The following is a 25,275-nucleotide window of genomic DNA, read 5'->3' on the forward strand; positions in this document are numbered from 1 at the left end:
ACGAGGGCATTTTGTCACACCCTCACATCTGAGAGGCACCCTGGCACTGTACCAAGGAGCCAGAAAATTGCCTTAAATCACTCACTGGTTGCCTATCATTGGGGAAACCACTCACCCTAAACCTGTTTTCTCATCTCAAAATGGGACTAATACCTCTGTTTATAACCTCGAGGGGTTGTTAGATAAATAGAGTGAAAACGTATGTGAAGGTGCTTTCAAAACCATTGTATTTGGGTCGGGTGTCCATTTCCATTCAGTCTGACAAATATTTACCTTATGTACAGGGCACAGTTCTAGGCAATGAGGTAAATGTGGTGTAACTGTATAGGCAACTGGTCTTATGAGTCAGGAACAACTGAGTTCTAATTTCACTTCAGAGATTTACTAGCTGTGTAACCGTGGGTACATCAGTGAACCTTTTTGGGGATCAGTTTCCTCTTGTTAAATTATGGCTGCTAAGGTCCCTTCAAGCTGTGAATCTGTGATCAAAGATAAATAAAATCCAGTCAGCTCCCTGCCTTCAAAAAGCTTAATACCTAATAAGCAAAATAAGTTACATTTATAGCTAAACGTAGAAAGATACAAGGGCAAAAGGGTAGTAGGAAGAAAGTGTTGTGTATTCGGGAAGAGATCATTACTGGCTGTTCCAGGCACATAGTAGGTGCTTGACAAATGTTTCTTGACTAATTAGGGTGACTGTGGAAAAATTCACGGATGATATTAATATTGAAACTGGAAGTCTAACGGATAGGACAGGACTCCAAAAGATGGAGACGTGAGGGGAAGGCGTTGCTGATTATAGGAAGGGAAAGTTGATGGAGGCCCCTGCCAGACACAACACCCCTCTCTCCAGGGAAGGGCTTTCTTATTCTGGCCAGAATGGCAGAGGCAGCAGCCTGGCTGGGTCGGGGCGCCTCCCCTCTTTAGCTAGCCCCAATTTGTCAATCTTTTCCTAAATCCCCGCCCGAGCGAGGCAAGTCCTACCAAGAGAGGCCCGGAGTGGGAGGGCAAAAAGAAAATTCTCCTCCCGCATTCCTGATCTCTCTTCCTGCTCCTTTCCTCCACTTCCCCCGCCCCTCGTCCTCTTTGGCTACGTGGTGGTCGCCCAGGCCGACACCCCGACAATCAGGCAGGCACTCTCTGTGGGGGTGGATGAAGGGCAAGCCACTGGGGTCCAGAGTGGGAGGACGAAGAGAAAACTCTCCTCCCGCATTCCTGATCCCTCTTCCTGCAGCTTTGTCCCACCCCTCCCCTAACCTCTTCCTCTTTGGCTACGTGGTGGTCGCCTAGACTGACACCCCAACAGCTCAGGCAGGCACCCCCTGTGGGGGTGGAGAGAGGGGTGAGCCATTGGGGTCAGGAGTAGGAGGCAAGTTTGTTGAGGTGGCAATAGTAGAGGGGAGAAGGCCGCCGGGCAGGGCATCTGCGGCAGCGGGATGGGGCAGGTCGGCCGTGGCCGGACCCCCGGCCTCTGGGTGGCCGCTGGCTCCGGGCGAGCCCTGCTCTGCGCCCTGTGCTTCTGCTGCTCCCTGAGGCCCGGGCTGGCGCAGTACGAGCGCTACAGCTTCCGCAGCTTCCCCAGGGACGAGCTGATGCCCCTGGAGTCCGCCTACAAGTACGGCCTGGACCAGTACGGCCACGAGAACTGGGCCGAGAGCGTGGGCTACCTGGAGATCAGTATGCGCCTGCACCGCTTGCTGCGGGACAGCGAGGCTTTCTGCCACCTTAACTGCAGCACCGTGCGCATGGACAGGGACGTGCCCGCGCCCGTTCCGGACCCTGGCCTTGACCCTCAGCCCCAGCCCCGGGACAGGTTCGCCGGCTTCCCCGAACTGCGGCTCTTCGGGGACCTGCTGCACCGCGCGAGATGCCTCAAACGCTGCAAGCAGGGGCTCCCCGCCTTCCGCCAGTCGCAGCCCAGTCGCGAGGTGCTGGACGAGTTCCAGCGGCGCGAGCCCTACAAGTTCCTCCAGTACGCCTACTTCAAGGTAAGCCCGCCCCCGGCCCATCCCCGCCCCCCCCCCCACGGCTCCGCCCTCCTTTCCTGTGAAAGGTCTGTACCTTTCTTACAAGATGACCCAGCCCACGCTCAGCATTTTAGCTTTAGGGCTGGAAGGGATTTCAGGGGTCGCCGAGCCTAAATTCCTCGTTTTGCACCTGGGGAAACTGAGACCCGTCCAGACAACGTAAAGAAATCCTTCAACTTTCTTTTTTCTAAAAATTCTTTTTTATTTTGAACGTGGCAATCATTAACAAACATAAACGTTTCAATATGTTTTCGTCCCCCGCCCACCCCCCACCCCCAGTTCTGTAACCAAATGATAATCTGTAATAACTCACATAATGACTGCCTTTGCTGGCTGGAAGGGTGTGCCGATTTACTCCCCCTCAGGCTACACCAAAAACTGCCTTCCTGAGGCTTGGCTTCTCTAGTCATTTCTTGCCTCCTCCTAATACAATATGAATTACTTAAGGGCTGGCCCCATTGCCATTTTTAATTTGTATCCCCAATGGGTAACCCTGTGTTTTGTACTTTGTAAATGCTTCATTCACTCATTCGATAGCAGTCTTCCTACATTACTTATCCTAAAATCATAGCTTTAGAGATCAAGGGAACTCAGAATCTAACTAGTCCAACCCCATCCATTTTACAGATGAGGAAACTGAGAGAAGTGAAGTGATTTACCCAAGGTCACAGGGGTAGTATCTGAAGTCGGATTTTAATTCTGGTTCCTCTGACTAGTGCTTTTCCCTCTCTTTCCTTTTGTCTTCTTAGTAATTTCTTAGCCACCCTCATCCCTATAAGTTCAAATCAGCTCCGAAGAGCATTTGCCTTCAAACAATCTCAGAAGAGACCGTAAAGGCCATCTAGCCCAAACTATGAACAAAGAATCCCATCTTCATGCCAGTCTTTTCAGCTTCCCATGTTGGCACAGTCCCCTTGCCCTTGTCCATCCTCTTCTAATTTAATTCAGTTCATTTCAAGAAGAATTTATTCCACACAATGTGCAAGGCACTAGAAAACCGTAAGTTCTCAGCTTTCTCCAACATGCAGTCTATTATTACCCTTCCTAATAACACAAAATTCTGTTTGGCCTTCAAAGCCCTTCAATCATTTGTCCCTTTCCCAGTTTTCCAGTTGTTTCATACCTAAGTCCTCTCCACATACTCTTGGATCTAGACACTGGCCTCTTTCTACTCCCTGCATAAAGAAACTCTGCCTCCCAACTCTGGGCTTTCTCACTTGCTGTTTCCCATGCCTGGAATTCTCTCCATCCACTCTGTCTTCTGACTTCCTCCGAGTCCCAGGCAAATTCCCACCTTCTGCAAAAAGCTTTTCCCCATCCTCTTTGATGCTAATGCCTCGTTTCAGTTGATTTATTTCCAGTGTACCCTGTATATTTAGCTTGTTTCTATATAGTTGTTTGCATGTTGTCTCCTCCATTAAATTATGAGTTCCTCAAGAGCAGGGACAGTCTTTTGCCTTGCCTGGCACATACAGTAGGTGCTTAATAAATGTTTATGGCCTGACTGTCATCTGACTACATACCATTTTGTCTTGGCTCTCTCCTTTGTCCCTATGAATACCCCCTCCCAAAGCTCTTCTAGGGCAGAAGCTATTTTTTTTTTAAATCTCAAAGTGGCTGGCACAGTGTTTTTACATGTTGTAGATACCTAAAGAATGTTGAATTGAATTGAACAACCAATGCCTGTCTCATCTTTGCTCTAAGTCCTCTGGTGACAAAGAACTCTGTAAATTACCCCATTTTTTTCCTCCTCTTCTATGTCTTCTTCTCCTGTTGCAATGAACACTGGCTTAATAATGGCTTCATTATTCCCTCTGTACCTTGAGACCGTAATCACAGCTTTCTAGGAATTGACAAAGGTTGTGATCTACCAAATGGAGGCATTTGGTTGGTGGGTCTTCCCAGGGAGCCCCTCTCCTAGTGGTGAAGCTATGTGCTATCCTTGTTTCAAGTGGGGGGAGGGGGGAGTTTCTGAAAGGGCGAGGCAGTTCCTTAGACTACACTATTGATTGTATTTGACTCAGTTAAGGAAAATATTGGTATTTAACAAACAACTATTCTCAAGAGCAATTGAATTCTCCTCCTGGATTTACATCAATGATGGTGGCTCTCAGCTTGGATTTCAGCAATTTTATCAAAGAGAATGCATGTTTATAGAGTTATATTAATTCAAACATTGCTCAGGGGTTAGTCACCTAATCAGAAATTTCAGGTACTAGACTCTACTAGTTTATTTGTATAAATTAATGCAGTAAAATTTGCTTTACTAAGAATCTCAAATGAGTCACATGCCAAGGTTGGGGCGTTTGACTCTAGGGCCAAATGTTTGATGTCCAGGATTTAGAACACAATTTTATTATTTTTTAATGATTATGGAAGTTTATCTTTGGTCAGTCAGTCAAGTAGCATTGGCTTTTGTTGTTCAGTTGTTTCAGGGTCAAGTCTAGCCTGCACATAATCATTTTTAGTGCCAAGCACAAGAGAGTATTTCAGCCCACGTGGATCAATTCATTTGTTGTTGTTTGGTCATTTCAGTTATGTCTGACTTTCCTTGACCCCCATTCGGGGTTTTCTTGGCAGAAATACTGGAGTGATTTGCCATTTTTTTCTCCAGCTCATTTTACAGAGGAGGAAACTGAGGCAAACAAGGTTTAAGTGACTTGCTCAGGGTCACACAGCTAGTAAGTATCTGAGGCCATGTTTGAATTCATGAAAAGGAGTCATCTTGACTCCAGACTTGGCACTCTATCCACCGTACCGCCTAGCTGCCCAGCATTTATTTAGCACCTACCATATACCAGGCACTGTGCTAAGTACCGGTACAACAGAAAAACACCAGCATTAGAGTTAGTGTACCTAGGTTCAAATTGTGTCTCTTACGTTTAGTGTCTGGGTAACCTTGGCCAAGTCATTTCAACTTCACAGGCCTTAATTTACCCATCTATAAAAAGAATGGATTGGACTAGCTGGTTTCTGAGGTCCCTTTAGATTTTTGATCCTGTAATATGGGAAATAGATATTCTTTCATTGGTTCTTACCTGGGGCCAAACAACTTTGAGTGATTATAAAAGTCTTCCAGGGGCCTCTGCATTGCCCAGGGGCTTGCTGAATCATCATGATGTCAAGAGAAAAGTGAGGAAGGCCTCCAGAACACTGGATGCCCGAACTTTGGGAGCACATGGCCAGAATCACCTGGGATGGGCAGGCATGGATGGGTGGCAATCTGCGTCGTTGATGGCAGCTCCTGAATGGAGGAGATCACTGATTGATTTGAGTTTATTTTTCTGCAAGCTTTGCCTTGATGGCATCCTGTTGGCAGTATCTCCCACTTATTTGGATGTTTGCCCCTTGGTCAGTAATAGAATGCTTTCATCAAAGCACACTCTTCCGTTGGAGAAATAAAACATGCTTTCTTACAGATGACTTTATAATGATGCAGTTTCCTGGAGTACCCTGGTATGCAAAGTGAGATTTGACTGTGTGTTTTTTTTTTAAATGTGCTTTATTGATGATTTGTTTTTATACAATAGTATACATTAGTTATATATATTTTGTACCATAGTCTACATGGTCATTTCTAAACACAACCAAACATCCTGAAATGCATTCTTCCTTCTCTCAGAGAAAAAAGTTAAGTAAAAATAAGCAGTACACCAACCAGATACGAAAATGTATGTGACTTGCTACCCCTACAGTTCCCTTGCTTTCCTGCCAAGAGTCATAGATATTTTTCTTCAATATATACTGTATTGGGCCCTCCCACAGACACTCTGTATACTGTATTAACAAAGAGGGAAGTGAATATTGGGAGGGACAGTTAACTGTCATCCTTGGAGGAACTTGTGTGAGGCACTTAGAAGAGAATAACATAATGTTTTTCCTGGGGAGATTTGGAGAATCACTTGAAATGAAAAAAGAGTCTTTGAGATATTACAGTTAACTGCCATGGAAAAATGAATCTGTGTGGGACTTGGAAAGTTAACCATCATCTCTGAGATAGTCTGAAGATTCATTTTGAGGGAAGTGAGTTTAACTGCCATTTTAGAGGGAGAAAATTGAACTGTATTTCATTCTCAATGAGAACTGAATTAACTTTTATTTTGTAGAAAAAAACCTTCTGTGAAGACATTCTGAGGAGAATTTCTAAGAGACCTTAACTGGCATTCCTGAGAGTACTGAATTGTTGGCCGATTTTGGAGGAATTATTGTTGCAACTTTTTCGTGGGAAGTGACTCTGGCTGTGATTTTCTGCAAAGTGGAGGCTTTGTGTAAATGTTTGTAGCCCATCATGGATTCTGGAGGGCCTTATCTCAACTCCCACTCATAGGTAGGGTCCACCAGAGCAAGGATAGTTCTGGGGTCTAGGGGTCCTCTTTAGAGCTTTTGTGAGGCTCAAATGAGACAGTATTTGTAAAATCACTTAACACAGTGCCTGGCACATAGTAGGTACTTAATAAATTCTTGTTCCCAGGGCAGCTAGGTGGAACAGTGGATAGAGCACTGGCCCTGAAGTCTGGAGGATGTGAGTTCAAATCTGGCCTCTGACCAAACACTTGATGCTTACTAGCTGTGTGACCGTGGGCAAGTCACTTAACCCCAATTGCCTAAAAACAAACAAATAAATAAATAAATTCTTGTTCCCTTCCCCCGATTCTGTTCTTATCTTTTGTAAAAGATAATTGACATCAATTAAATGATACTGATACTGAAAACTGGATCAACAAATGACATAGAGAAAGTACTCATTGTAATTGTTGATTGATGTGGAGGCAGACAGACTGGAATGCCCTCAAGCCAACAGCATTGAAAAGGTCCCTATAAACTCGGGTTCTAATAGATCTGGGTAGTTTTCATTTATGGTTTCTTGAAATTTGGGCTTTTAAAAAAAATCCATGGTTTGTAGGGATTCCAGTGAATTCCTAAATCATCTCTCCTTGACCTGTTTTCTAGATTAGTTGTTTTTTATTTCAGATTTCTTCCATTTTCTTCTAATTTTTTTAAAAAAATTGTCCCAATTTCTTGCAATCTCAGGGATTCCTTGATTTTGGTTTGTTTTATTCTAATTTTCAGGGAATCTGTTACTTGGGTTAGTTTTACCACTTTTTCTTCAAAGATATTTATTCTTCCCTCCAATTATTTCCTCAAAATCTTTTATTTCATTGGTTTTTGATCTTGTACTTCATTTCTTCCTTGTACTCATGGAGTCCTTATGGAAAATCCTCCCCTTTCCCTTAGAGTCTCTGCTTACAATTGTTTTGGAATTATTCTGTGCTCCTTTTGGAGGTGATGTCTAGATTTGCAGTATATATATTTTTTAAAATTTTGGTTGGTGTCCTCTTCACTTTATCCATCTTTCCATCTGTAGCTCCTAGACTGGGGCTTTGTACCAAGGCCAACCTCTGCCCCCTGTTGCACTTTTGGGTGGGTGATTAATCCTGCTTGGTATTAACTTGAGTCATCTGAGTTATTGTGCTGACCCTTTCCTCCTGGGGTTACCCTTCCATGGCTCTGTGAGGTTTGGAGTGCTGGATCTTCTGGGTCCCTATCACACCACAGGACAGGGTGCCAGAGACCTCAGAGCCCTGGGATATTCTGCTCCAAGCTACATTTGCTTTGGTTGTGGCAGCAAAATGGGGCTTCTAAAGGCCCAGTGTGATTCTATAACCCACCTGAAGCTTCACTGGGGGAGCCTCCCCTAGCATTTAACAGAAAACCCCACAGGCTACACATTACTCAGCTTGTTTATTAAAATTCTGGCTTTGGTGGTGGTCTCCATCCTATTGCCTGGGGGCTGCTGACTGACCTCTTCTGTAGTTCTGAATTTCAGGAAGTCACCATAGTCTCTCACTGGATTTCTTGATTGTTAATGAGTCTGGTACAAATCTGGCAGTTTGCCTCTGTTCAGGCAGCTGTCTCGGTAAGGAGTTGCTTTTGTAGGAGTCCTAAGCATCCCAGCCCAGCCAGAGTGCTGGGTAGCCCTTGGTGGAGTGATCACAGACAGTGATGTCAGAGAGTCCGTATTCCTTTATCCATTTATTCATCCGTCAAATATGACTGTGCTAGGCAGTGTAAGAGATACAAAGTTTACATAAAAAGTCATCACTGCCCTTGTGAAATTTAATACCCTAATAAAAGAATATTCTGATGAAGACCAGATCACAAGATTGTAGGATTTAGACCTGGAAGGGACTTTAATGATTATGTAGTCTTTTATTTTTAAAAATTTATTGAAATTTTTAGCTTTTGTTTTTACCTTACCTTCATTTCCAACTATATTCCTCAACTCCTTCGTAACAAAGAAAAAAAGGAAAGAAGCAAGAAAAACAAAATAAAATAATTCAGCTAAACAAGCAACCAAGCCAGAAAGTATATGTAATACTGTACCAGTGTAAGTATATACTGGTCCTTTGCCTCTGCAAGGACGAGAGGGGGATGCATTTTCTCACCTCTTCTCTAGGGCCAGTCTTCTTGCTCCTTATAATAAAATAACACTCAGTTTGAACTTGCATATGTTCTTGTACAAAACAGAAGCTAAGGGCTAGGAAAGTGAAATGACTTTCGTGAGGTCACACTGTTAATAAGAGACATGACTGATATTCAGACCCAGGTCTTCTGATTCCAAATCCCATGGGTCTTTTGTTTGCAATGAAGTTAGCTGTTAAATAGCAAGCATTTCTTTCAAAGTCATCCCTTTCCCTCTTTTCCTCCTCCTACCTCCTCCCCCACCCCAAAATGTGGGCCTGTGCAAAATTTTGTAAAGCAGGATTTTTTTCACTGAAGCCTAATTGGTCAGTCAATAAATAGGCATTTATTAAGCACCTACTATGTGCCTGGCATTGTACTAAACTCGGATTACAAAAAGAGTCCCTGCCCTCAAGAAGCTCACAATCTAATTGATGTTGATACTGTCTGGGGCTCTTTCAACACCACAGTGCAAACATCTATAAAGAAAAAAGGTGTTTTTGCAGAAAAAAAAAATCAGAAAAAAAATTTTTTAAAGTCAAAACCAGTTATCTAATGGCATGTCATTTTCAGCATCCAGATATGATACGAAAGAGGCTATTTTCAAGCTAATGTATCATTGTCCTTTTAGTTTTATTTGTAAACTTTTAAAAAAAAATTGTGGGTTTCCTTTTCTGCTTGTTTTAGTTGGCATGAACAAATGAGATTTGAAAACACTCTCTCTTTAACCTCCCTCCCTGAACTTTGCCTATCCTTATATTATATTTTATTCATGTTAGAAAATTAAGTCTTGTTGCAAGTGTTTTTTGACTTTGTAAGGTTAAATCCACCTCAACCAGCAAGATTTTCTCCTACTATAGACAATCACAAGTTTTTATTCTGCTCAGTTTAATCTTCTAATGCACAGATTCATAGGAGGCCAGATTTAAACCCTGAAAGGACCTTTGAAGTCATTTTCTCCAGCTGCTCGTTTTATAGATGAAGAAATGAGGCCCTGACAGGTAAAGGGAACTTTATTTCCTTTTGCTGGTTTCTGTGGTTATTGGCTAGCACTTGCCCCAAACAGCTGCAAAATTCCATCCTGAGCACTTCAATCACTGTAGGTGTCTTCATGAGCCACTTGCTGTCTGGCTTTCATAAAGTTCTAAAGGTAAAGAGGCTCTGTCTGGGTCACAGTTTGAAGGCAGAAGGGTCAAGGCTGACCTAGAGACTAGAGATTTTCCCAGTGTCTTTGGGAATACTATTTCCACAGTGTTCTATTTAATTCATTGTCTAAGATGCAGACTAAAATAGTCTAACAAAATGTGAAAATAATTGTTGAGTAATTCAGGCTAATTATTAGATAAAGTTTTTGTAATTCCTCAGGGAGCTATGAGATACCCAGGAGTATTTCGTGGACTTTATTTGCATATCACTCCCATGGCCTATGAGAGATAATATAAAGAGGAATTTGGGGCTGTTGCTAATTTCTCTGCATATCTGAATTTAGACTCTGCCAAGAAGTAATGATGGGTTCTCCACTGCCCCATCTCGGAGTGGCACCATTGGGCGGTATGAACTCTTAATCTGGGCTGGAGGGATGTTATTCTTAACTTCAGCATACAGCAACATCAAACTCAGAGGCAGCTGAGAGGAATATCACATGGGCCTGCTTGCTTACTGAAATTCTAGAGGGCACTAAGCCAGTTTATGTAAAGAGCCATTTCCTTGAAGACATGTCCAATGCTGTGGCTACCCCTAAAAGGTACTGCAGAATATTCCTCCAGACTGCTCTCTACTGGTTCTGAGAAAGTATCAATCCCTGAGACGTCTCAATGTGTGGTTAACCAGGGATATTGGAAGCTATTCTAGCCAAACCATTAATCAACAATTGTTAAGTTTCTACTTCATGCCAGTCCCTGTGTTAGATGCTAGTGATACAAATACAAGGAATAGAACAACCTCTGTTGTAATTTTAGCAGAACATGAGGGACTTCCAGAATGTCAAATGTGAATCACTCAGAGCAGCCAGTTGATTTAGGACATTGGCAGTTGTCCGTGGAGGGGTCCAACCAGTTCCCTCCAGGAGCAAATGAAAGGCTTAGTCACTAGAAGTTATTTGAGAAGGTGGCAAGTCTAAAATATTGGGAGCAGAGAGACCTCAGAGATAGAAAGATGTAGGAATGATTTAAGGAACTAACAGTCTTATATTGGGCAAAGGAAGGCCTTGTAAATCAGATATCTGTATCTTCCTCTCTGCCTCAACCCTCTATTCTGCAATGGGGGGAAAAGGCTTTATCCTACATCTTTATAAGCCTTTGTCAACTTTGGTGACCTGTCTTTCTGGACCTGGACATTGTTATTTGGTCACTGTGTGTTGGAATCAACTTTCAAGTTCATTATTCCTGGGCCTTCTGGGTTGGAGCAGATGACCTCTTAGTTTCCTTCCAACTAATGGAATGGTCAATAGAAGGTTGGACTTGGACTCAAGAAGATTCAAGTTCACATCCTTTGATATTCATTAGTTCTGAATAGGCAAACCACTTCTTATCTACAAAATGGGAATGCTAATACCCATAGCTCCTACCTCATAGAGGTCTTGCAAGGATCAAATGAAGCAATGTATGTAAAGTGCTTGGTCGACCTTAAACCATTATATTAATGTCAGCTCTGTCTTTGTGGTTCAGTTCCAACTGCTCTTTAAGTAGGAGATTTGGCTGACCCTGAGTTATGGGGGCAGAAGCTCTTCAAGAGCAGTAAATTTGTTGTATTTAAGTACTCAGAAGAGCTCCTTGCCCTTATTATGTATTTAATAAATATTTGTTGTTTCTGCTGTTGATGATATGTCATGGTAATCTGTTCTGGAAGACTTTTACTCACAACATTGTGGATGAGACCTCAATGGGGACTTTTATGTTGTAGTGGAGAGGGGACTCATGTGAAGTGGGGGTTATTTCGGGGGCATAGCATTGGCTAGGTGGCCACTGAGAAGCCTTCCAACTCCGAAATTACTTGCTTATCACAGTGTACAACTGATTTCCAAATGAGGTGGAACCCTTCACAGTGAAAACTTAGACCAGAAATGGCAACCTTTCAGAGGTGAAAGGTGAAGAGCTCACTTATTTGCTCTTTCGCTATAGGGATAGAGTCACAGTGTCAGCTCCTTCTCCCAGAGGGTGCCTTTAGGTGCCTGCTGTCTCCGTACCTAAGAAGCCTTTGCAGCATGAGGCTGTGTACTGAGCATGATAGGAACATCCAGGGAAATGCTCCTCCAAGCCTCAGGCTCCTGACTAGGAAGAGAATGAGTACCGCCATGGCCACCCCTCCCCCCAGTCCCAGGATCTCAAAGAATAACACAATTACGAGTCCCCTTCCCAATTCTATGTTTAAGTCAAACTACCTACTACCTGTTCTCCAAACTTGAAACACCATAGTCCATGTCCTTGCCTTTTACAGGTTGTCCTTTGTGTCTAGAATGCACTCTCTCATCTCTTCTGCCTATTACATTAGGTTCTATCAACGCTTATTAGAATCCTAAGTAGCTTTCTACCTCCTACAGAAAACCTCTCTTGTCCCCCGATGTAATTTTTTTATCCTTAATTTATCTTATATTTAATTACTTTAATTAATTTTGAATTATTACTTTAATTTCCTTTATTCAATTAATTTACTTCATATTTAATTCAATTAAGTTGAATTTGGTTTATGTAGCCCAATTGATACCTGAACAGGAATCTTTCGTTCCAACATTCTGAAAACGACGATATCCCATTGCTACTTGAAGACTTCCTGTTCCTTTGTTGGAAAGCTCTACTTTTTAGGTAGTTTCCCTTTTGTTGATGTGAAATCTGCCTCTTTTCAATTTCTACCCATTTTTCATCTAGTTCTGCCCTCTGGGACCAAGCAGAGCAGGTCTAATCTCTCTTTTATAAGGCAGCTCTTTAGAGTAAAGCTATCATATCCTCTCCGCCCCCCAGCCCCCCAGCCCCAAGCCTTCTCTTCTCTAGACTAAACATCTCTAGTGCCTCCAACTGGATGAAATAGGGCATGATTTCCAGTCTTTTCACCTCCTGCAGCATCCTCCTCTCTAGGCATTCACATTTGTCAATGTTCTTAAAAATATGGAGCACAGGATTGCGCATTGTACCTAGATGTGGTCTGACTGGGTTAGAATGTAGTAGGACTGTCACCTCCCGGGTTCTAGACACTATGCTTCCATTAATACCGTCTAAGCTCATGTTTGTTTTTGTTGCTTCCATATCTCATTCATAGTGAGTTTTCAGTTCAATAACTGCCTCCTTCCTCAGGTTTTTGTGATACCTTGCACCACTGATTTTTCCTGCACTGCCTCGTTGGAGCTGTCATTACAATGGAGTGCAAGAGCAAGTTTCTATAGGAACGATCCACAGCTCTTTGGAAGCTCCCCAACACACACACACAGCTTATTGAGTACCAGTGTGGTCATTGTTCAGCTACCAATACAAGACCCAAAAAAGTTAGGTTTCAGGTGTGATGGTAGCACAGCCTTCATCTTAACAGGATCCGTCCAACCCAAGGAGACCACGGGAGGACAAGCAGAGGAAGGAGGGCAGAGTAAAGGTCCCTCAAAGATAGGTGTTGTATTTTTAAAACCTTCTTACCCTATTGTAGCATCTACCACGTAACCTTGCGCCTAGTGATCACTCCCTCGGTTGAATTGAAAAGGCAGGTTTCTTATGATCTGCTGGTAGTCTGAAAAGTCTCCTGTTTATGGCTTACAAACCTGCTACTGGTCTACACCATGGTCTGCTACCCTTTCAGACTGGACACACCCCATAAGCCACCTTTAACTTCATTTCCTGGGGACCTGAGGAAAAGTGGTGTCTCTGGGTCCAGTTAACTGCAGGCTTATTACACATGCCTTTTGATATCAGATATTTAGAAAGAATTTGGATGGATTACAAAATCATATGGTATATCTTGGGTCCATACTATGTGGGAGTTCAGAGACCAACTCTCATACATAAAAGATGGATTCATTCTGAAGTTATCTTCCAAATGGAAAATAATAGGGCATATGGGACCTCCAATAGTGGGGTCAGCAAATACAACAAAATTTTGGGGTTCAAGGTAATATATGGGAATACTCTTTGAAAATTATAAGGAATTATGCAAATTCTAATTCCTGAGGAGTGATGATTGTCAATTAAAGGAGTTGTGACTAGTGCTTGATCAGATAATTGGCATTTATAATGGTAGTGAAGAGGTGACAGCCCTCTGAAATCCATAGCCTTAGTATATTAGCAGGCTATAGGAAGAACTATTTGCCTCAAATAGTTATCTCTAGGCCTCTCTCTCTCTCTCTCTCTCTCCTCTCTCTCTCTCTCTCTCTCTCTCTGTCTCTCTTGTGTGTGTGTGTGTGTGTGTATATATATATACATATATAAAATCTTTCTCTCCCACCTTTGTTTTCTTATTACATACATGTCTAAATATCTTTCTTTTCTCCTTTTTCTCCCTTTCTTAGCATATATTTTACCCTATGTCTCTTAATTTCCTCTTTTCTTTTCCTTTTCTTCCTTTCCCTTTCTTATTCCCAACCTCCTTCTCAAAAAACTACATCAAACCAAAACACCAGACCTTCAATGGTTCAAAATGTGGACTTGAATTCTAATTGGAAATGTTGATATTTATTTTACAAATCTTTGGGTTTTGTTCTAATTCCTTGCCTATCAAAGTTATATGTCTCATTCAAGGTATATAGCTTTAGTTTCCCTTGCTTAAAAAGCCTCTCTTATTTATTTTGGTCTATATTCGTCTCCTCTCTGACCATATGAAGTTATAATCTGAATTTTTCTGAACCTCCTTCCCTCAGTAGCCCTAAATTAAAAAAAAAAAGGTACCCTGTGTTGGAAAGAAGGATACCTTTAAATGTCTTTTAACCTTTTCGTTGCATTTCTGGATATCTGATTTTGGTGTTCTACTGAATTGTACTTTTTTTTTTTCTAAGTCCATCATATCTAAATATAATATGATCAGATGTAGACTTTGGTAGTATTTTTTTCCTTCACTAAAGCACATTGAAACTATCTCTTAGATTCTTTTTTGCTTTTCCCTCTTCACTCCTAATTGATTTAGTTTTGGCCTACAGCAACAGTTTGTGAACCTTCAGCTATATTGAATTAGAACCAGTCAGCACTTTGAAGAATTTTGTAGCTCATTTCTATGCCAATACTCACTGCTTAATCAAACAGTATGCATACCTTTTCTGCATTTTCCTGCAAGAATTTTTTGAAGTTATAAAACATTTTTTCCTTTACTGTTTTATGTAGTTGAGTCTAGTTTCCAGACTTCTCTTGCAAACCATCAAAGGCTAACAGAAGAGCAGCTATGGTATGGAGATAAAGTCTTGGTGAGAAGAAGGTATAGGTAGGTAGAAGTTTGGTTAGGTAGATTGGGTGAGGTTTCTTACCCTGCTGGCAGATAATGAGGGTAGCTGCCATCTGTAGTTGGGGCAGTGGTATATTGGAGTTCTGCTATATTTGACATTCCTTATTATTAAAATGACTTCATAGATTAGAAGGGGATAGTAAGCCTTTCTTGCTCACTTGGAAATATTTAAGAATTTATCAGAAAATGTTTACCTTGTTAACAAAATACACTCTCTCTCTGTCTCTCTCCCTCTCTCCCTCCATACACACACACACACACACACACACACACACACACACACACTTTTTTTTACCCTGTTTCTCTTTGTTTCTATAGAAAAGATCCATAGCTATTTGGTAGTTCCCCAACACACACACACACACACACACACACACACACACACACACAGAGCTTATATTGGTACCACTGTAGTTTTTGTTCACCTACCAACACAAGACATAAAAAAGTTAGGCTTCAGGAATGATGGTAATAGAGCCTTCATTTTAACAGGATCCATCCAATCCAAGGAGACAGAAAGAAGACAAGCAGAAGAAAGAGAGTAGAGTATATAAATATATATACGTATACATACACATACACACACACATATATATATATACACTTATATGTGTGCATATGTATATATGTATATGTACACACATATGTGTATGTGTACGTAAATATATATAGTATGTGTATATATGTATATATATATACACACAGAATATACACAGAGACATGCACATATATATATTTCCATTTATTTTGTTTAATCATTTTTTGTTCATGATTCGTCATGACCCCATTTAGGGTTTTCTTGGCAAAGATACAGGAGTGGTTTGCTATTTCCTTCTCCAGCTCATTTTACAGATGAGGGAACTGAGGCAAACAGGGTTAAGTAACTTGCTCAGGGTCACATAGCTAGTAGGTGTGTGAGACTGGATGGGACTCAGGTCTTCCTGACTCCAGGCCTAGCACTCTATCCACTATGCAACCTAGCTGCCCTACCTCAATATGCCCTTTATTTTTCCAGAAATCTAAATTAATTTGTTCATAACTGGCTGTAACATTTGGCCGAACCCCATTGGTTATTGATTTCTTTTTGGTATTTATTAAGACTCTGTGTTAACCTTTGAACTTTGTAACTTTGGATCTAGATATAACTGAAAAAAGGTACCAGTGTTTATTGACAAGTGGTCTGGGCCAAGAAATTCCCAAGATTTTGAAAAAAATTCATTTTAAAACCTAAGGATGATAACCATCCATTTGTGGAAAGGTAAAGATTTTGTGTACTTTTTTGCTAATTTTTGACTTATCCCCTTCTATTCCTTGAAATGTTCACTGAGAAGATAAATATCTCATCAAAACCTCTTATCACCTCTTTCTCATACTGCACATTTCCACATGATACCCTGCCACACCCACCCTCTTCTATCTGCAAAACCCCCTTGTATGAGCCCAGAAATACTCTGAGGGGTATATAATATTTAAAATGTAATAACAATTATGAGATCCAGTACAGGCCTAATGACTAGAGGGTTACCCCTGGAGTCAAGAAGATTTAAGTTCAAGGAAAAGTTCTGACACATATTGGTCACATATGTGACCCTGGGCAAGTCCCTTAAACTCTCTGTGTTCCAGGCAATTCCCTAAAACTCTAAGTTGTAAATCAGGGCTGTGGGTAGAGGAAGTTCCTCGCTGGGAGCTCCACACACAGATCTGGTATAACAACAACAATAATAATACAGAATAATGTTACGTTTATATACAACTTCATGTCTACAGAGCACTTTCCTCATAATACTACCTTTGAGGCAGATAGCATAGTATTGTTTATCCCCACCTTACAGGTGGGATAACTGTGGAATCGATTGTGAGACATGGGAGACGCTGGCACAGAACCCCGCGGCACGGTGTGCCTGTATCAGAGAAGGCTCTGTACTGTCTGAGCAGAGCAGAACTGTAGTGGCTCAAAAGAAACCAAGAGATGCTCAAATTTAGAGACATTTCCACTCCAGATGTTCATATGGACCAAGGAGGGATTTGTTCCGTGAAGTTTGGATTCAGTCAAAGGGCCCCACTTGAGGACCTAGAAGCCCACATGCACCCATGGAACAAATCCCCTTAATAGAAGGATTTGTTTTGTAAAACTTGGACTCAGTCAAAAGGCTGCACCCAAGGACCTAGAAGGCCAAGTGGTCTCGAGGCCCAGGTTCCTTACCCTGATGGACTATTTGTGCCTGATCTGTGGTAGAACCTTCTGAGCTCATATTGGTATCAGTCAATGTATCGGCCAGTGTCAGACACACTGTACATTGACCTGGACAGTGAGAGCAAAGGACGACACCGGACCAGACAGGTGGGAAAGCTGAAACTCTGAGGGTAAAATATTCCTCATTAGTGTCTGGGCCAGGCCACAAACCCAGCTTTTCTCATTTCAAGACCATTGCCCTTTCCACCCAGACTCTTCAGAGAGACTTGGTCCTTTGAGGTCATTCAGTCCATATACTCAGCCCTATTCTGATCATACTATATCCCGGGAGCCTGTCTACACTGTCCTCTGCTCCTCCATCTACTCTTTCCCAGACACGCCTGCTCATGCCCTCCTCCTTTTCTCTCTCATTAGGTACAGAAAGAAACCAGGCTGCTTTTCTTTCTGTGTATTTGCTTAAGGGATCAGGCACTTTCCTCTTTTTTATAGATTTCACCAGTTTGCGCAGTGGGAAAATGAGACCCACCCTACAGACCTTGGAGCTTCTCTGTAGAACTCCTTTTTTGGAAAGGGCGTAGAAGTGGCTGCCAACCTGGGCATTTATATTGACGAAGTTTCTGACTTAGGTTGACGATTTCATCCTCAAGTTTCCCTAAGATTCAGAAGCACTTGTCCTGATGATTGATTGACAACTTGCTTCTTAATTATGGCTAGGAATACTGGGCACATTTATCACATTTTCATCCAACTTTTCCAAAAAGACCCCTTGGAAATGGGAATCCAGGTGAAGAGGGAAGCAAAACTTCAGTCATAGTCTCCGCTGTCTTCTTTTTTTTTTTCCAGAGGGGGCTTTCTGCACCATGATTCTCTAGCTGAATTCCTGCCTTTGGTGTATTTAAAGAAATCTCTTTCCAGAGGAAGGAATGAACAAGCTGGGATTTTTTTCCCCTTTTTTCCTCAACAATAGCTCACAGCAGAGGAGAATTAGCTTCAAAGAAACAGCATAAAACCCAACATCAGAAGTTTCTGCCAGGGAGATTGTTTCTGTTCCAGAAGCCAGAGGCTAACCTTTCTGCCTTCCAGTGCCCAATCACTGCTCTGTCACATAAATATTCTCGACACTAGCTTTCTTGGGCTGCAAAATATCAGCATCTTTTCTGTAAAGAACGATTCCCTTCAATTGCCCAAACATTCGTTAAGCCGTGTTGTGTATGCTAGGTATGCCAAAGATGAAAAACAGCACAGTGCCTTCCCTCCAGGAGATTACAATCTAACAGTATAGTTTATTATCAAATTGTTTCTGAGGTAACCTTTTATTTTCCTTGTATTGAGAATATTTTTTTCAGTGACAATTTTTGTGCCAGAAGGGCCCAGACAGTGTCCTTCTTAATCTAGAAGGTCCTCCTTCATAGTGATGATGTCTGAACTCTTTTAGACCTTTTGCTTTAGACCTTTTAGACCTAGGTGCAGTGACTGTTAGGTGCCAGACACATGGCAGGTAGATAGGCAACTATGTGTGTGGGGGGGGCGTAAAGAAAGCCAGAATATCATTATACCATCAGAGTGTCTTCCTAGGGCTCAAAGTTATACAGTCACCTGGTTACAATATTGGGATTCAATATCCCCGTGCCCCAACCTGGGTCTCAGAGGCAGAAGTAGCATTGGACTCTGGGAGCGATGGGTTTTCTGTAACTATATTTCCTTAATCTGGGGAGGGTTAGTGACAAGTGTCTTTTTTTCTTCCAAGGGCCCCATGGAAGGGCTTCTTTCTGCTCTATTCCATTGCCTCTCCCGTTGGGATGGATGTGATGGAATTCAATGTAATCAATACAGCCAGCCTGAACCAACATAATTCAGTGGAAAGAACACTAGACTGTGAATAAGGGGATCTGGGTTCTACTTCACTTCTGAAGTCACCAGCAGAGTGACTCCAGTGTCTTTGCCAAGAAAACCCCAAATGGGGTCACAAAGAGTCAGCCATAACTGGAATGACTGAACAGCAGTAGCAACATGGCAGACAAAGGCAAAGAAAGGGCTGCTTTCGTCTGTCCAGCTAGGTTCCCAGTAGGGAACCTTCGGCCCTGAGGCCACATGTGGCCCTCTAGGTCCTCAAGTGGGGGCCTTTGATTCAATACAATTTGTTCACAGAACAAATCCCCTTAATAAAAAAATTTGTTGGATAGAGCACACTGGCCCTGAAGTCAGGAGGACCTGAGTTCAAATCCGGCCTCAGACCAAACACTTGACACTTACTAGCTGTGTGACCCTGGGCAAGTCGCTTAACCCCAATTGCCTTAAAATAAAAAAATAAAAAAATTTGTTCTGTAAAACTTGGGTCCAGGCCAAGAAATGTGAGAGATTCAGAGAAAAATGTCATAGATGAAATGATACTTGACTGGGCTTTGAAGAATGGAAAAGCAGCCACATGCCTTGGTTTTTATGATTTCTTTACTTCAAAATCTTACCTTTAAGCCCTCTTATAACTGCTCTCCTAAACTCAGCTCTGCTTCTACTACAGTTCTCCCTTCCACATCGAGGGGTGGGAGTGGGGAGTTAGGGGCATGGTGATCTGGAAAATCCATGTAACATTTTTTTGCCCCTCTGTTTGTACCAGAGAAGTCTAGATTTTTGCATTTGCTTTTTCTTTTTTTAAAAAATTTTATTTAATTTTATTTTTTTTTAATTTTATTTTTCCATATGCTTTTGAGTTGAAAATTTTTTCTCCCTTTTTCTCCCCCCCCCCACCCTACCCAAGACGGCCACAATCTGACATAGGCTTTACATTTACATACCCATTAAACATATTTTCACATTAGTGAAGTTGTAAGTAAAAATTAAAAACAATAGGAGGAACCATCAGAAAGATGAAATAAAATTCAACTTAAGATAAAAATAAGTGAGAGCAATTCGACTTCCTTAGTTCTTTCTTTGGATGTGGACAGCATTTTCCATCCCGAGGCCTCTGGAGATGTCTTAGATCCTCGTAATGCTGAGAAGGGTTCAGTTTAACATTCTTAGCCATTGCATAACATGGCTGCTATTGTATACAAAGTCCTCTGGGTTCTGCTCACTTCACTCAGCATCAGACCATATAAGTCTTGCCAGGTTTTCTGAAGTCATTTGCTTTTTCTTTTATGGGGTATTTACAGTACCTTATTGTAAAATTTGAGTTAAGTGTTTGGTAATAGGCTCTGTGTCACCTGCTGGCCTTCGTGTGTCATCTGCAGCTTATACAAAACTCCCTCCAAAATTCCCATTTAATTTCTTATGGTGACCCATGATATAGTGAAACCGCAATGGGGAAAGCTGTGATGTGGAAGGGGTAACTGTGCTTCCAGAATGGTAAAGGGAAGAGGGGCCACCTCTAAAGGAATGCTGGTCAGAGCTGAAATTGTCATGGAGTGACTGGGGCTTTGTCCCAGGCGCTGACATGGTGGGGAACACACTTCCTCACATTTCATTTCTTCCTGTCCCTCACCAATCCACTCCAGCGTGCTCAGCCTGACAGACTCCTTTTCAGGTCGCCTTCCTACCTGAGGGAACTGCTCCATGCACTGCCTGACCTGAGGACTCATACCATGGACCTCTGGCATCAGCATCAGACCATCGGTTAGCTTCAAAGGTGAGGGGCCCTGTGGATACTGCTTCCCATCCCCACCCCCAACCTAATAATGCTTTGGAGGCAGAGGCTGTCTCATAATTTTTCCATGGTCTCATTAATCCATGTAACAGTGTCCATCATAGATTAAGTAGTCAATAAACATCAGTGATAATGATAACAGTTGATATATTTCTTGTGAAACAAATAATCCACTCCTTTGCTTTACCCTCAGGATGTAATTATCTTGAGTAAGCTCCACCTCAGGACAGAGGTCTGAGGAGACCTTTGTGCATTCTTCTGATTGAGAACCTCAGCTGATTTAGCTTATCTGTGCTTAGATATTCTTCATGTACTATGACTGGAGAACTCTGAACCCCTGCTTTGCTAATCCCTGGGTTTCAGCACAACATTTGAACATCCCCCTTTCCCTTCTGTTGTTCTCCCCATACTCTTCCCTTTCCAGCTCAGGGCTACCTCTCTTCAGTCCTCTTTCTCCTTCACTATCCCTATTATCTACTGCCCATCTTTCTTATTTTTTTTTCTTTTTTCTTTTTTTAAAGGCAATTGGGGTTAAGTGACTTGCCCAGGGTCACACAGCTAGTAAGTGTCAAGTGGTTGGTCTGAAGCCAGATTTGAGCCGGTGCTCTATCCACTGTGCCACTTAGCTGCCCCCCCGCCCGCAATCTTTCTGATTAACAAACTCTACTTCATCCTATGTCTTGTCATCTCATATTCTTTAAATCGCTTGTATTCACAGAAACCTAGCTTTCTCCTGAAGATACATCTCATGGCCCCTTCTCCAAGGCTGGCTGCTCTTTCTCTCATGTCTCTTGCTCCAGAAGGCCTTCCTTCCTTCATTTCTTCCTTCCTCCTTGCCTCCTTCTCTTCATTCTTTTCTTTCCCTTCCTCCCTCCCTCCCTCCCTCCCTCCCTTCCTTCCTTCCTTCCTTCCTTCCTTCCTTCCTTCCTTCCTTCCTTCCTTCCTTCCTTCCTTCCTTCCTTCCTTCCTTCCTTCCTTCCTCCCTTCCTTCTCTCCCTCTTTCCTTCTTTTCTTTCCTTTCCTTCCTCCCTTCCTTCCTTCTTCCCTGCCTCCCTCCCTTCCTTCTTTGTTCTTTCCTTCTTTCCTTCCTTCCTCCCTCCCTCCTTTCCTTCCTCCCTTCCTTCCCTCCTTCCTTCCTCTACAACATCCCTAACAAGTGGTCATCCAAGTTTCACTTCAACTGAAGGGAACCCGCTATCTCTAGAAGCAGTTTGTTTTCCCTTTTGGTTATTTAGGTAATTTTTCTCTTTTGTGGATTCTAAGCCTAACTCTCTGTAGCTTTTATCTATCACTCTGATTTTGCTATCTGGGGCAAAAAAGAAATCTAAAGCTTCTTCTAAACAGCACTTTAAATATTTGAGTACTTGTGCCCTATTAGTCTTCATTTCCCCTCTCTGAACTCCCCACACTTCCTCACCTGATCCTTATGAGGCTTGCTATCCCATCCGCTCACCATCTAAGTTGCCCTCTCCAAACATGCTTCAGCCTTTCCTCACATGTGGAGCCCAGGAATGAATAAAATAATCTTAATAGGGTCTGATGAGAGCAGAGCACAGCAGAATCATCACCTCCCTGGGGGGAGGCTGCCGTCTCATACTTTTTCTTCTTAATGAGCTTGGATTCCACCTTTCCCAGTATGACGTGCTTCCTTTTGGGTTAAGGAATGCTTATCCCAGTGTTCTAGTGGCTTGTCAATAATGTGTTGTTCCTGAATGTAGTTTTTGGCAGTAGCATATTTATATCCCCAATACAGCCAGTTATTTTAAGCCAAGATACAGAAAAATATCAGTGACATTTAGGGATTATTCCAAAGGCAATTCAAAAAGCCAGCCTAACTGTGAGACCCACTACATGTTCACTTGGATTGCTCGAGATGACAAATTTGGGCTAGAGTGTAGGAAGTGGGAAAACAATCTTCTCAGTATCTCAGAATTTCTGAGTTGGGTGGCATCTCAGAAGTCATGTAGTTCAAAGGAAACTCAAAGTGGAATCCCCAGCACAATGCACATGACAGTCTTTGCTCAGAGACTTCCAATAAAGGGAAACTGATGACCTCTTATTCTATTTTTGGATTCCACTCATTATTCAACTGTTTTTCCCCATATAAAGCTTCATTTTGCCTACTTGTCTATTTCTTTCTCTTTCTTTTCATTCTTTCCTCTGAGATCAAACAGAAGTCTAATCCCTCTTTCATGTCATAACCTTTCAGTTATTTGAAGATGGACATCATTCTCTCCCTCCCGCCCCAACCTCACCCTGAGTTTTCTCTTCTCTAAACTAAACATAATGAGCTCCTTCAATGTATTCTTACACAGTACATGACATGACATCTTTTCCCATTCTGTTGTCTTTCTCATTATACTCCCCAGTCCTTCCAAACTGATGATTTTATCCATGCAGATAATATCGAGGCCATTTGAATATGGAGGTATGCTCTAAACCAAGAAACAAAGTGCAGATTTTTCTGCATTTGACTGGTTATCATCTCAAATTTCCATCCAACCTTAAGCTCCCTGGTTTTTCATCTTTGTGGACTTATTAACTAAAAAGTTCAGAGAAAAGCATATCCTAGGGATTTTCTGAACAGTTGAAAGTCAGAATTTCAGGAAACAATGCTGTGACCATCCCTGATCATAACAAAAACTTCTTGATGGCTGTGGACCCCTGGGGGCAGAGCCATGAAATTGCATTGATGCACAAAGAGAAAGGAGGAGTGAAATATTTATCTTTTTTTTAAAAGCAGGATTTGCAACCGAGAAAGCAGCTACTGGCTACATTCTATACATTCTGTGCAATTATAGACTTAGACTCAAAGACTATTAGGATTTGAAAGGGCATTAGAGATAATATAGTTCAACTTCAGCACTTTGCATATGAGGAGTCTGAGACATAGTAGGTACTTAATAAGTATCTCATGACTATTGACTGAATATACCCACCTAGAGCCACACAGCTAGTAAGTGGTAGAGTCAAGTCTGGAACCCAGAACTTTGTGGCCATTTGCTCTTGCCACTAATCCATGCTGATAAATTCCAGTATTATCTGTGGTGTATCTATATAGCTTACTCTTCTAGCAGGTAATAATGCCCATAAACAGATGGACTCCACTCCCAAGCTTCTGCATTCTTGTGCTGCTAAAAGTTCTGGGGATGGCCTTTACTTATGTTGTCCATTCATTCCTTTATTTCCTTTTGGACAGACCTGTGGTTTCTTCGATATGGGGAACTCGGTAAGGAAAATCCCCCTCTCTATGTAGATCCATAGCTATTCTTCAGTTTACACATAGAAGATAAATAGCTTGCCCAGAATCACACAGCTAATATAGGTAAGATGTGGGAGTTAAATCCTGGTCTTCCTGACATGGAAGCTTCCTCTCTATTGACTACATTATGTTGCCTCTCATCCATTCCTTAGCCCTCTGTCATAAGGCTTCTGTCTTCATCATTCTATTGAAATTGCTCCTCCTGGAGATCTCTAATGACCTCCTAATTGACAAGTCCAATGGGTATTTCCTTAGTTATCATTCCTGACCTTTGCATTATTTGGCACATTTGACCAATTCCTCCTTCTTAAACTCTTTCTCTTTATTTCTCTATAACAGAAGACAATTTTGATCCTCTCTCCTTCCCAAATCTGTGACTTTTCTTTCTCTTTTGGTTGAAGAGACTAAGTAAGAAGTCAAGGATAGGGAAACAGCACACATAAAATTGAAACAATAATAGGATCAGAAGCAAGTTAAGCAAACGTAAGTCAATAAATGGGATGCACATACTGGAATGCAGATAAGAAAGAGAATGGAATTCTATAACTGGGAAATCTGCAAGATAAGGTGGCCAGTCAGCGATCAGGAAAGTTTCCCCTCTCCCCCTCCTTGTGACTTATCTCCCAAGTCCTCCCCCATCTCTGCCCCGAAACTATCTCAAAAGATGACCGTCTCTTTCTCATAAAGATTTTGGCTTCCTGTTTGTTAGCTTCTCATCTTTCCTCTTCTCTCCCTCAGTGCCTTTATTTGGCCTCATCCATTCTCTCCTCTTCCCTTCCAGTCTCAGAGAATGAAGTGACCCAGTTTCCTTGTCAAGGCTAACCCCTCCACTTGTGCTCTAAAGCCGGATCCCTCTTTTCTTAATTTACTCTCGTCTTCAATCTCTCCCCATCTACTGGTCTTTAGATGCTACTTACAAGCATTCTCAGATCTCCCCATTTTCCTGAAAAACTACCCTTAATGCTGCTATCCCTGTTCTCTTATATCTTTTCTCCTCTTTACTAAACTTCTAGAAAAAGTAGTCTATAACTCCTACCTTACCATCTACACTTTAAAAAAAATGATTATTTAAAATGAAGAAAAATCTGTTTTCTTCCCTTCCAACCTCCTGTCCCTTTGGAAAAGAAAAAAAAAAGAAAAAGAAAACTCTATTATGAATATGCATAGTCTAGCAAAATCAATTTCTGCATTAGCTAAGTCCAAAAAATATATCTCATTCTTTGCTTTTAGTCCACCACCTCTCTGTGTGGAATTAGGTAGCATGTTTCATCAGTCTTCTGGA

General features: G+C 41.9%; 1 protein-coding gene across 2 annotated transcripts in view; it reads left to right on the forward strand.

The window, feature by feature from the left end:
• The first annotated feature begins 1,014 nt into the window (after window positions 1-1,014).
• Window positions 1,015-25,275, forward strand: part of CRTAP (cartilage associated protein) — a 73,115-nt gene continuing 48,854 nt past the window's right edge. Inside the window, exon 1 of one of the 2 annotated variants that reach the window (XM_078151769.1) lies at window positions 1,015-1,988. In XM_078151769.1, coding sequence (XP_078007895.1) covers window positions 1,437-1,988 — 552 coding nt within the window. In that variant the 5' untranslated portion in view covers window positions 1,015-1,436. The remainder of the gene's footprint in view (window positions 1,989-25,275) is intronic. The other variant, XM_020987403.2, reaches the window with a different exon arrangement.

This window comes from Phascolarctos cinereus, unplaced genomic scaffold (assembly GCF_003287225.1).
Source record: "Phascolarctos cinereus isolate Bilbo 61053 unplaced genomic scaffold, phaCin_HiC Scaffold_1;HRSCAF=81, whole genome shotgun sequence".
NCBI classification, from domain to species: Eukaryota; Metazoa; Chordata; class Mammalia; order Diprotodontia; family Phascolarctidae; genus Phascolarctos; species Phascolarctos cinereus.